The sequence below is a fragment of the Melanaphis sacchari genome, unplaced genomic scaffold (genome assembly GCF_002803265.2).
Source record: "Melanaphis sacchari strain LSU unplaced genomic scaffold, SCAv2.0 Contig19_pilon_pilon, whole genome shotgun sequence".
Lineage (NCBI taxonomy): Eukaryota > Metazoa > Arthropoda > Insecta > Hemiptera > Aphididae > Melanaphis > Melanaphis sacchari.
Window position 1 is genome coordinate 667,944 of NW_020270975.1, and position 13,361 is coordinate 681,304.

Sequence of the window (13,361 nt, forward strand, 5' to 3'; positions counted from 1 at the left end):
GACGAAAAGAGAAAGTAGTGTAGGTGCGTCGGAGGTAGCGGAGAAGATCCGGTACCGATGCGACTCTGGATCGCACTTTTTTTATAATTTTTTTCGTCGTTTATATTTTACTCTTTTTCCCTCTCGTCTCTCGTTTTCTGTCCACGCGCACGCAGAGCAACAAACCCGACGGACGGCCAGCTCTACGCACACGCACTCGAACACGAACTGCAGACAAACGTCACACACACGTTACTACAAGCTGACACGCGTCGAAGAGCACTGACTTCACACGACTCGGTCGTCCCCGGCAAAACCTTTGGAACGTCGACGACCACAGACAGACAGACAGACAGGTGCGTCTTCTCCTCGACCGCTGTTTACCGTACGGTGTGCTCGCTTACACGCACGCCGTCGTCGTCCCGACACACAGCCGCAGACGCCGATGCGATCGTCCGGTTGACCGGCCGGTCTAAGTCCGCGTACCCTACGTTGCCTCCGCCGCCGTCACCGTGTTTGCCGCCGGGCCCGGTCGACGCGCCATCAGCAATCACGTACTGCTACACGTACCCGGGGCACTGCGCATGCAGCCCCGAGCAGCAGCCGCCGCCGTTGCGGACTTGTTGCGCGCACTGTTGCTCGCCCGCCGCCGCCTGCACCACTGCCGCCGCCGCCGCCGCCACAGCCACTGCCACAGCGTACCACCACGTTTATCAGCACCAACACCAGCACCAGCACCATCAGCCGCCGCCGCCGCCGCCGCAACCGTTGCACCATCAGTATCAGTTGGCCGTCGCCGTGACGCCGCAACCGAAGACGCCGCACGTCGGTGGCCCGGTGTACCACTTGCAGGCCAACAACACGTATCACCACCAACACCACCACCAGCCGCTGCAGCTCCAGCGACCGGCGCCACTGCAGTACGCGGAAACCGTCACGACGGCACCACCGACGGCCACTATCGCCACGCCGGCAGCGGACGCCGTGCAGGACGACGTGGAAATGGTGAGTGTCCGCGCGACGATTGCGCGCCGCGTAATATAATAACACCTACCTATGATGTGTACACTTGCAGTGATTGACTTGTTATCGCGCGTTTTTATTGACACCCTTCGCGCCGTCGTCGTCCTACCAGCTCATTCGGGACAGAAAATCGACGCGCGCCCTGTCCGTCCGTCGTTTGCCCGCCGCTTGACTTGCTGCAGCCCGTCGTCAATCACTTTCCCTCCCCGCAAACGGCATATTGTTTGTACTCCGAGAGAAGTTTTGAAATCCCTAAACCGTGTTCCGTAATATACATACACACACATATATATATATATATATACATACATACCGTACTTGATGTAAGTTTACGGTTACGACGTTGATGCGTAAGAGCTTAATATTATTGTTTATTGTTTAATAGTTATTATTATTGCTTACTCGATTGTATCGGAAATCGTTGTATTATAATTTGATATTTCGTACGCGCTTACGCGCACGCATATTGTAACATGTACAACACTGATAGAAATTGGAAATTTTTGGTTAGTTAGAGTTTTGCTTGAGTTTGCTTTCCGTTCGTTCGTTTCACTTGCAGGATGCTGTCGGATATATATTTCGCCGGATGATTGACGAGGAAATCCGCCTCTTTTAAATTCGTAAATATTTACTTGGCCGCATTCTTTTTTTTTCGTCACTCGACCTTACAACAACTTGGTAGAACTGCGGTAACATTTATACGCGTGCTCGACATTCATGAATTTTGTATTTTCAATAAGCCCTCGGAACTGCACTTTTTGCGGCCGAATCGCAAAAACCGCACGTACCTACTCGGTCGTCGTACATTTTTTATTACCCCGGAATCGAAATTTTGGCGTAAAATTGCTGCTGTTGTTGTGTGGGAATTCGAACTTATTTTGCAGGATCCCATCAATTATGTTCAATAATACATTGCGTATTATTATTATGGTGGTATTTTTATATTTTATTATACATGTCAACAAAAGTATTAAAAAATAAGTGATTTTTATTTTATATGCACTCGGTTTTGTTGTCAAACAATAAGCACGTACTATAATTCAACATTATTTTCGAGTTTATGCGTTAAAAACGTTCAAAGTTGATAAACATCAAGTATTGAAACTCGTCAATAAATTTGTGAACGCTCATGCTTTAATTAAAAAATAAAATAAAAAATTATATCTGTTTAGTAGAAATTGCACGGTCATAATTCAATTGTTATTAAAACGATTATTCGACTTTATAGTTATTTCGTTATTAGTTTAATATAACAATATAATGTTGAAACGATTCTTCTGCCTCTTTTTGAAATTGAATTGAAATTCCACACCTTTCGAGAATATTTGCGTAATAAAACTACGTGTATAATAGTGTATTCTCGTATTATTGTTCGTTCAATATTTAATATTAAATCTCTTCGATTATTATCGTATTTGTAAATATTCTGCGGGTTGATGTATTATTTATTAAATTTATGTTATTATATATATATATTTATATTTATAATATGTATTAGTGCAGTTATTCATCGTGTTTCGTTTTTTTTCGTTTACCTGACAAGATAAAACGGAAAATTACGGTGTGAACCACCCTGTATATTATATATGTTTCAAATGTAACGTTTGCTATCTCCTGAAGTGTCTCTATAATGAATTGCTTGACCGATAGCGGTAGCATTGTCATAATATTATGTCATTATATAGGTAGGTGTACTTAAATAAACGGTGTAGAGTAATCCTGTAGTTATACATATTTTCTAATGTCGTGTACATATTTTTATTTTTTTTTTAAATCACTTGATAATTTTAAATTTGCAGGGGTAGCAACGAGAGTTGATCGGATAAGCGATATACCACTATACTATATCGTAATTATATTATTTATTATGTAGGTATAGCGTAAAGTTTGACAAATCGCGTGTGGTTGGTGGTTTAGCGAGCTTAGTTAAAAAATTAGTTGTAATAAGTAGGTGTATATTACAAGTATGTATGTAAAAAAAAAAAAAATTGCCCTCCCATGACACATACGAAGTTGATGTTTTTAAAATTTAAACGAAATCGGTTCACTGTGGTCGGGGTTAAACCAAATCCAATTCAGTCGTCTCCATCGGCAAGTCTCTTTTCAGTATATTAATTGTTATTATTTTTATTTTGTGTTTTTCGTTTTATCGTCATATTATATTCCCCCTAAGACCTTAACCAAGTGTTAACAGAATAAAAACAAATCATACAGACATGAGGTCCAACACAAACGATATTTGCAGATACCGCGTCTCCACCACCACCATCGTCGTAGTCGCCGGCTGTTCATTCTGTTCTCATATGCGCTCATAAGCCATAATAAATTATTATATACGTCCATAGAATATTATATCTGTCCGAAACGCGCCGCACGAATTCAATTCGTCGTCGTTGCCGCCGTGTCGTGTCCTCGTCTTCCGCCGTGACCGTCGTCACCGTCGCCACTAGCACCACCGGCAGTTACCTATATGTTCTCTACCGCATCCTCTAGATCGCCATACACATTACCGGGTAACCGGTAATTTTCGTCCGTACGTAATATATAAATGTATGTAAATGTATGTGTGTATGTGTGTGCGCGTGTGTGTGTGTGTGTGTGTGTGTGTGTGTGAGTACTTGTATTCTTGCACGGTGTAATTTTCTACGACAACGGTCGATGGTCATTACGTGCGGCGATGGTTACTCTCGCGTGTCTCTCGGGATCGCGGGAATCTCCACCTCACCCCGGTATGCCTTCGGTCGGTACTCCGAATCTGGCGGTGGAGGAGATGGAAGTGGTGTATAGGCGAAGGAGGGTTCGGTGTTTAATGTTAATCTGCTCGAGATCACGGCCGTCCGATGCCTCGTGATATTCCCCCGCCTAGACTCGGCCGTCTACTTAGACGGCGGCTACGAACGCGCCAAGGTGAACGCGCGCACAAAGTGTGTGCCCCACCCCCTCACCATCGTGGCGTTCGGCCACTTCCATATTTCATTTTGGGTTTTTGTTTTTTTTTTTTTTTTTGTTTCTATTCTTTTCTAGTGCACGCCCACCAATCGTAATAATAGTAGTTACGAGAGATAATAGTTTTCGGTAATATATATCTAAATATATGTATATAATATGTATGTATTGGCGATAAGTACTAGTAGGTTGGTATTTGTTGTATCCGTTCAAAATTAAAAAAAAAAAAAATTAATAAAAAAATATTCCAAAAATCATGAGAATACACAAAATAATTCTTATGTACGAGTATGTCTGATGTGTATTTATGAATAGGTAGGTATGGTATAAATGTGTGTTCAATCTCGCTTCCGACGCGGAAAACGTGATTAGACGTTTTTCATGGTTTTTTCACTGTTAACCAATCGTAATCGTTTGTGAATAATGCATATCATATTACATTTTCCCTGTACTCTTTTATAGTTTCGGAAATAATAATACCTAAACAATAAATGATTATTATGTAAATATACAAAAATACCTACCTTTTATCTGTATTGAGTCTCAGCTGCGTATGTAGGTAGTCTGGTTAATATTTTCGGTTTGTCTTTAATATTATACATGAGGGATATGTATATCTATGTATTTTAATTTTCGTATTCTGTTATATAAGAACAGTTTTTAAAAAGCGAGTTCAGAAGTTTGCGTTTTACGATTGCCATTATTACGACTGGTTTAGGTATTATTTTTCGAATAAATGCATATTTTTTTAAATAAATAATAATATAGCCACTGTAAAACAACGTTCAGTATAATAAACTTCTGTAAATCATGTTTTATAAAAATGTTGTTACATCATATTTTTTATTGTTAGTACGTCATTTTATATTAATTAAAAATATCCATCGCATAATTATTTAATCCATATACTCTTCAATGTTGTTTAAATACATAACATTTACATCTTTAAACAATGAGTCGTTAAAATTATGAATGAGCTCTAATTAAGTTATTGAATTCAATGCCTACGGTAGTATAATAATAATGGTATGTTATATTTTATTATTTATGTAATTGAATGTAACTTGGGCTGGATCGCACGAAAATAATAAAATTTGTTTTCCTTATTGTACTTGTTGGTAAAGATAGTATTTATTTGGAGCTATAAAACATGGTTAGACTTGTATAATTTGAAATGTCAATTTCACTAAAAACACCGAGGTTAATTAGAAATTATAACTTAATATACTATAACTCGTTACATATTTTCTTCTGATCCAATATCGTGCACTTACCAATTTTAAGTAATTATATTTAACAGACAAATCCGCAAAGTATTAATAAATACGACAAATGAAATATTATAGTTTTATTAAAACTTTTTTTTCGAAAAACATTTCTGTCGTAAATATAATGTATAATATTATTATGATCCTTATAGGTATATTGTTAATTTTCAAATACTCATAATTTGCTACAACATTAAAATATCAAAAAAGCTTACCTGAGGTTTTAGATAATGTTCTTACCTTTAAATTCAATATTTTGTCAATTCATTATCATATTAAAAATATCTATGTAAACATAGATTATTTAAAACTTAAAATCTTCTTTTATTCCATAATAAAGGCGTGATTAAACTTTAGTGTACGACATCCTCTTAAATGATTATTATTTTGACGAAATTTTTTTCTGTGTGTTTATTTTAATATTCATTACTCATTAGTAATTTCTATAAGATATTTTATAAAATAACACGAAGTTTATCTAAAAATGGGAAAATGCACAGCAATAATGCATTTTGATGTGCCACGAAAATACTTGTAGTGGCTTAAATATTATGTTATAATTTATAATGCATTATATTATTATAAAAGTAAATTTAAATTTAGAAATTGAATAATCAAACTACATCGTATGTAATTTTATTTATTGAACGTATTTGTTTGTTGGATTTAACTCTGATTGCACCTGGCGATAGTTTTTTTTTTTTTAAATCTATTAGATTAATACGCACTAATATTTTTGGTAGAAAATAAACTTTTATATCTATCAATTGACTATTATATATTCTATTAAAACACTCGAGACATTATGTATAATCGTACAAAACAACTTTATAAAATTATACTTACCAAATAAATATATATTTTTAAGTTGAATTTTGAAGTGTTGTATCTGTCATAGTGTACGTATAATATATGTACTAAATGTGACTTATATTATATTAAAAATGTATAATGATAAATAATTTATTTAATCGTTTGATTATTAAACACTCGTTCGATAATATTCTAAATAAAATATTGGCACCCTGGTTAATCCTATCAGTTTATATAAAACTTTAATTTCATAAACGGAAAAAGTAGTTTATCTGTTTTTTTTATATTAGCGATTCAAGTCCTTTGATTTAAACCACTGAATACCCTTTTTAAAAATCAACAGACCGAGTACGATTAGTAAAAATACATAATTTTTTTTTCAAATATTTGTTTCCGAGTTGTTGACAGTACCAACAATTTTTAATGCGTTCAAGTTAATAATCTTGTTTAAGATCACACTTTGAACGACACGTATTATGCATACAATATATTGATTAATGTCGAGTGTCGTTTTTACGAGTTTTTTCCAACATTATAAACCTATACAATTTGCAGTTACCACTAATCTCAAATATTTGTAAATGCCCACGACTCGTTCCAAATCAATTTTAATCTAGTTTTTCACACTCCTAAAACTCGTTTCCGTATTTACCCTCGAGGCTCGGTTCACCCAGAAATTTAATAGTCATATGCACGCGGTTGCGATGGTGGCTATGACTTTTTGTATAGTTAATAGTAAGACTTACGATTATATACCTGTGATAGGTATTTTTATTTGAAATGGTGTTCTTATGGCTATTAATATTTATTCTACGTACTTTACTGGATTTCTTATCTGTTAAAATAAATGAATGCTACAGACAATTATAGATAAGTCTTAGTGACCAACAGTGACAAATCGTTCGCCGTGCTCGTAGACAGATGTTTTGACTTTTGATCACTGGTTTCTAAATGTTTGGACGAACGCACGCGACACGCTTTTTAAGCTTTAATGCCCTGCGTTTAACGTCTGAAAAAAGTTTCATATTAAACGTATAATTACACGGTTTTAAATTATTGTGATTACGATGGGTGGTCTGTATAGTGTTGTTATCTATTAAATTGATTTTCGATTTCCCCGGCGTTTTTCGTCGCCGCGCGTTATTATGTTATTATTATCATTGCGGAGATTGCAGGCAAACGGTGCGGAGGCAATAACTCAAACGATTGCGTAGGCGTGACGGGGGGGTCAGAGGGTGGGGAGGGGCGATTGAGGAGAGTATTAAATCAAATATAGCCGTGAGCCCGGAAAACTTTCGCTTATACGTATTAATAACACGGCCGTATATTATTTCGATATTTTTCGATTAAAAATGCCGTACACGGCGGCGGTAAATCAGTGGAGGAAAGCCCGCCAAAAACCGGTTGACAGGAATGCGGGACCGTCGTCATCGCCGCCACCGTCGTCATCGCCGCCACCGCCGCCACCGCCGCCGCCGCCGAGCATAGGTCATGGATTTAATAAAATCGCGGCCTAGGCGGTGTTGTTGTCACATGGCAGTGCGGCGCTGCATTACTGTACGGTTATCTATGATAACGCGTGTGTTATAATTGGTGCGGCACAGCAGTATCACGTTTTATAGTGTAGTTTGTGCGACTATACCGATATCACCGCGTGGGCAATTATTATTGGTCTCGTGTCGGTCAGTGACGAGGAGACGCGTAGACGCTTTTCGTTTTTTTTTTGTGTCTCGTCCCGAGTCGTCCTAACCCGCCCGCGGTTTTTTCGGGAATAAAAATCTCCGCGGAAAAAAGACCGTTTTCGGAGATCATCTCCGGCCCGTTCCCGCCAAACCCGACAGCGACGCGTATTGTACGCTGCGTGCGCTCGGTCGCAGACGGATTGATAATACGATTTTTTTCTCCCGTCGATTATTTTTTTATACCATTCCGTTCCTTCCTATTGTATGTATGTGTGTGTGTGTGTGTGTGTGTGTGTGTGTGTGTGTGTGTGTAATACGTACGTATTATATACATTCGTATACGAACCGTGCGATCGGCCCCGCACCTCTCTCCCCTACGCTCGTCGGAATGAATGGTGGTGGCTGCCGTGTAACGAATCTAGCGGCGGCGGCGGCGGCGGCGACGGTGCGACGTGCCTTGACCAGTCGTCGGTCGTCGTTGTCTTCCACGCATAAAGACCGGTTCCCGGGCCCGGCGCAGTCAAGGTGAACCGGTCAATAGCCCCGGCCTAGAGGTCCTTGACTCTCCTCCGCGCGGCACTAGTGGTGGCGGGGTCGTTCCAGAGAGAACATAATCACTTTCTTCAACAACAGAGGAAAAAAAAAAATATAAGAAAAAATAAGATGCCGTCGTTTTTTATTATTATTATTATTATTTTTTTTTTTTTTTATATCCTTCCCACCGCCCGCTCACCACTACTTCCTGACTCCCCCGACGAAAATATGCGCCGTGTTATGACTCATACACAAAACGCGTCCTAGTCGTGTATGTGTATATTATATATACGTGTACTATGTATTGTAGGTACATATTATTATATACGTACCTATACCGCGTGAGAATATCGTTTTTTCGATCGTCGAACGTGGGGTTAGCGACGGTCGATGTACGTTAAATCCATTGGAGATAACGTGCCCTAGATATCGTATTCGCGCGTGTTTCGCGGAGGCGAAACTTTTTCGGCCGAGAAACGCGTGTATACTTTTGGGGGTGGTCCTAGTCGCAGTCACAAACGTCACGTCGTTCACGTCTTCACGGAATCGTGATATTCTCTTGTGCACTTTACATAATTTATTATTATTGTTGTTTCATGGTGGCGGCAACGAACGGGGTCCCCACCCCTCACCCGTTTTCCTGACATTTTGCTGTATACAATTTTAGCTATCTACGACGTACCTATTACTGGCGTATCGATATTATAATATATATATATATATATACCTGCGTGCGCGTCTGCGTGTAATTTTTTTCTTTCCCATCCATACTGTAGTACATGCTTCTTGTGTTACTCCGCGCGCGTAGGACAAAGAACTTCCAAGTCACGGATTCCTGACCGGGCACTGGTCCGTGACTGCTGCCACTACGACGACCGTCGACTCTTCGCAGTCGAATGTATTTCTCTCCCTCATTCGCCGCTGCCCACGTCATCATCATCATTATTATTATTATTATTATTATTATTGTTATTATTGTTGTTTTTGTTGTCGTTGCTGTATTGTCGCCACCACGATTAAACGTAACCAGATGTGTGAGTGTGATAATGCGAGTCCGTCATCGCCGCGCGCGAGAATGCGTTCGTTTTGTCGTTCGGCGTTATCTCGGTTCCTTATCATCGTTTGTATAGGTTCGAGTGAATTGGATTTTCGATTATTCTCGGACTGTTGTCTTTGGGGAATTCGTCGGTGCTGTCTCTCGTTATGATTATAGTAAATTATTTTCGTATACTTTTTTTTTTTTTTTTTTTATTTATTATTATTCTCAAGCATTCAACGTCTCAGCAATATTATAGAGCATGCTGAGATAACGCCTACTCAGGCATTCGTCATATCTATCTCACAAGCATATCATACTAAACAGAAAATTTACTTTTTGCATTACTAAAACAATTTTGTTGTTTTTAATATTAAAGTAAATTTATTCATTATTAAACTAAACACGTCCGTGCTTTACTGTCGACTAAAAAAGAAAAAAAATATTTTCATTTTAAATCAAGCTCGTTTAGCAATGCGATGGGGCTCTGATATATAACCATTTTTTTCTTATAAAATATATTTATTTTATTTTTTAATTGATCAACTGAATATTATTATTATGATAAGTGTATTTTTTAAGGTTGTTTAAAGTCTATGTTGTGTTTCATAATGCAACTTAACCATTACTATTATTACATAAATCTTATGTCTATTTGTCGATGTGTTTTATTTTCAATTTAACGATTATATTTCAATTGTAGTGTGCAGTTGTACACATTTGAATTTAAAAATATGTTGTACCAGTTTTTATTTCATATTTTTTATTTAAGATGAAGCTGTTTCCATTTTAACGTGGTGTTTTGTTTTTGCGTGTTTCTTTCGTTCTATTCAACTTTATGTGTTTTTATTTAATTCGAAAATACTTACTTTTTTTTTCGACGTAACTTTGTTCTTTTTAAAAATCAATGTAAATACTAATATCAATTGGCATGGACAATGGCTATAAAGAGCGTTAGACAACCATTGAACATGGATTTTTATAAATTTATAAATGTGTTCTTGTAGAGCCCCATAAAATACGTCTAACGATGTTTTATGGGTGTTGAAAAAACCTCGTAACGTTGTGGTATATTATGTGTCCCTTTATAGTTGGTGATGGTATATTTTTTCAAATCAAATTTTATATTAATTCTTCGAATTACTAATAAACATAAATCATTCGAAGTATTTTACAATGAGAATATAACGAACCGTTTGTATACTATGTTCGTATACTTTCTTCATATAACATCCACGCCAAACTTAGCTTATTTATATTTTTCCAATAATTTAGCCACACATGTTTATAAATACGATTGATTTTAATCTTATATTTTATCTTGTGGTGATCGGGTGGTCCCGGCCATCAAACCGTTTTTAAGGGTTTAAAATACAAATTTTAATTTAACCGCTTACAGCTGGCTCTTGTCTAAAGTTTAACTCAGTCGACATCTATTAAAATGTGTCGGTATAGTAAATATGTAGGTGTTGTTTGTAGGTATGTGTGTATGTATATGTATGCGTTTGTATATATGTATGCATTTAAATACATATGTATTGTATTTGTATATATATATATATATTTAAGAGAATGAGAGGTGACGATATGAGAAAGTGCTACTACCACTACGATGGTGATGGCAATAGGATTGGATTTAACATGAATATGTTATTGTGCGCCCGAATCGTCTGCAGGTCGTCTACACCGAATTAGATAGGGTGTACAGTGGAATGGTTTGTGGGAGTGCGGGGAGGAAGAGCATGTTAAATTAATGAACCCCACCATCGCCTCAATCACCTCCGACGGTTATGATGACAAAGACAGTGGTGGCAAGAGAGGAGTAGGCAAGTCGTGTGGGGATAATGGCGCTGTCACTCGGCCATATCATTAGACACGTCGCGCAACGTCAATGCAACGTATAAATTGTATATATATATATATATACACATACGCATACCATATACATGCATTGAACTCCCTTTATGCGGTGGGTGGTTAGCTGGGTATGTTTTTAGGGGAGGGTTAGAGAGGTAGCGTGAGCTCTATAGAGCAGTAATAGAAATAGACAATCACCCTATATAGGACTTCTGTATACGATGTACCGAAATTAAAAAGTTAAAACGCATCGTTCAATTACAGCAGTTACTGGCGAGTAGATAATAATAATATTAAAAACAACCCCTTTTTTTTTGTTAGTTAATATCTATGTTAAATATAAATATGTATATATGTATGTATTGTAATACACACTCGTGCGAGTTCCTAGGTACCATCAATAACCACAGCTTTCGTATTTATATATATTATATTTACATGGGCGAGGGGGGTCACCGGTGCCATCGGCCTGCTGGGCTTAGAGTAGGGCCGTTAAGGTATCTCGCATCACCTGAGACCTCTATGTTCAGCAATTTATATCCCTTACGAATGGCCCCGCCGGTGATCGTAGACCGTGGTGGTAGAGTAGGGGGGAGTGTATCGGTAGGGAGCCGCTTGTTTATTACCACCCTGACCGCCCCGACGTTTCCATTATAATAACAATAATTATTATTCATTGGTTCGGCTGCGGTCAGTTTTTTATACGAACCTCCCCGGCTATCAAACTCTCTGTCACTCTCCTCCTTTTCACACCCTCTCTTTACAGTCTCTTCTCTCTCGATGCGTGTGTTATACGACCCTTTATACACGTTTTAAAGTGCGTGCGTATATGCTTTATATTATGTACTTATGATTTCCCTCTCTACCCTATATATATAAATTCAATACGTTTTCGTATAATCTAAAAGATGAAATATCTTTTTCGATATGTTACAATGTAATGCAATTTTGTTGCTGTGTTGAGAGGAAAAAGCGATCCAAGAAAAACACCTCCATATGTACCTTTAGATCCACATATGCCTGTAAAGTATACCCTTTAAAATTGTAGTATTATTTTGCGACTGTTTGAATAAAAATAATATATACACTATTACCTGGCATACTCTTAGGTTGTCTTGGGATCCTTTGTTTGAAGATTTCAATTTATAAATAATTATTCGATCAACAACTTTGTTTGATTACTTTATTCCTCCTCAAACTGTAGTTATAGTTGTTTTTTATCGTATAAATGTTGATTGGCATAAATAACAAAAAACTAGTGATCGTTGAATAATGAAAATTATTTTCAAAACAAATTAGCTATTTGGGAGATGATCACTGAAGAGACAATGGGGGTCCGGATGTTTGTGATATGTTTTAACTTGTACCTATGTTATACAATGATAACAGAGGAAAATTTTCCACTAAGTACATTACATTTTTATTAATCTGCTTTCATATGTCCGTCGCTACCGCACGTCAATGTGAAGGATACGTCGAATCACCTCCAATATGAAACGACATAGTACCACACGTTTGCGTGCGTGTGTACACGGGCAATCAACGTTAATGACTTGTTGATCCTTGTTGGCGGTTACAATGTGTTTACTGTATATTACATATTACGTTTCTATTGGCTTACGTGTTCGCGCTGTGCCGTTCTTAGTACCGGAAGAAATGTTGGAAATCTTATAGAGGGTTATTGAGTTTAAATTAGACCGGAAATGCTTCTCTGGGTTTGTTGACGGAGATGGAACGCAGGTATAGGTTAGGGGTGAGGAGATTTTATCGTTGAAGACGTTTTGCGGACTGAACAATATAATATATATTATATATATATATATATGTAAACGAATTTACGTAATACATGTATCTGGGAATACCTTGCCGCTTGTGCACACTTACGTCGAATCTCTAAAGGACACGAGTACATGAGAATTAGTATTTTTATATGCTCGCGTACGATCTGCGTTTCCAGTAGAGTGTTGCAGTTGCTCAACTGTGATAAAATATCGACTAATCGTTAAAAAGTTTAAACGTTAAAAACTTTTGAACTTGGTTTAAAGCAGAAAAATTACTTTATTTTATCCTCACCGTCGAGCATTTGTGTACTTTTAACAATCGAAACTGCCGTTATAATGTTGAGGTTGTGTCCCTGTTCTTGTTTCATATACATGGATACTCATGTATATCGCGTTTTATTAACATTTTGTTGTCGGAACAATATTATATTTTACTTGGCGT

At 37.5% G+C, this 13,361-nt stretch overlaps 1 protein-coding gene across 7 annotated transcripts in view; it reads left to right on the forward strand.

The window, feature by feature from the left end:
- LOC112593043 (polypyrimidine tract-binding protein 2) overlaps window positions 1-13,361 on the forward strand; it is a 177,741-nt gene that overhangs the window by 91,696 nt on the left and 72,684 nt on the right. Inside the window, exon 1 of one of the 7 annotated variants that reach the window (XM_025337276.1) lies at window positions 77-984. The exons of the other annotated variants lie outside the window; for them this stretch is intronic. Coding sequence (XP_025193061.1) covers window positions 982-984 — 3 coding nt within the window. The 5' untranslated portion in view covers window positions 77-981. Of the gene's footprint in view, window positions 1-76; window positions 985-13,361 lie in introns of those variants that run through there. 7 annotated transcript variants of the gene reach the window in all.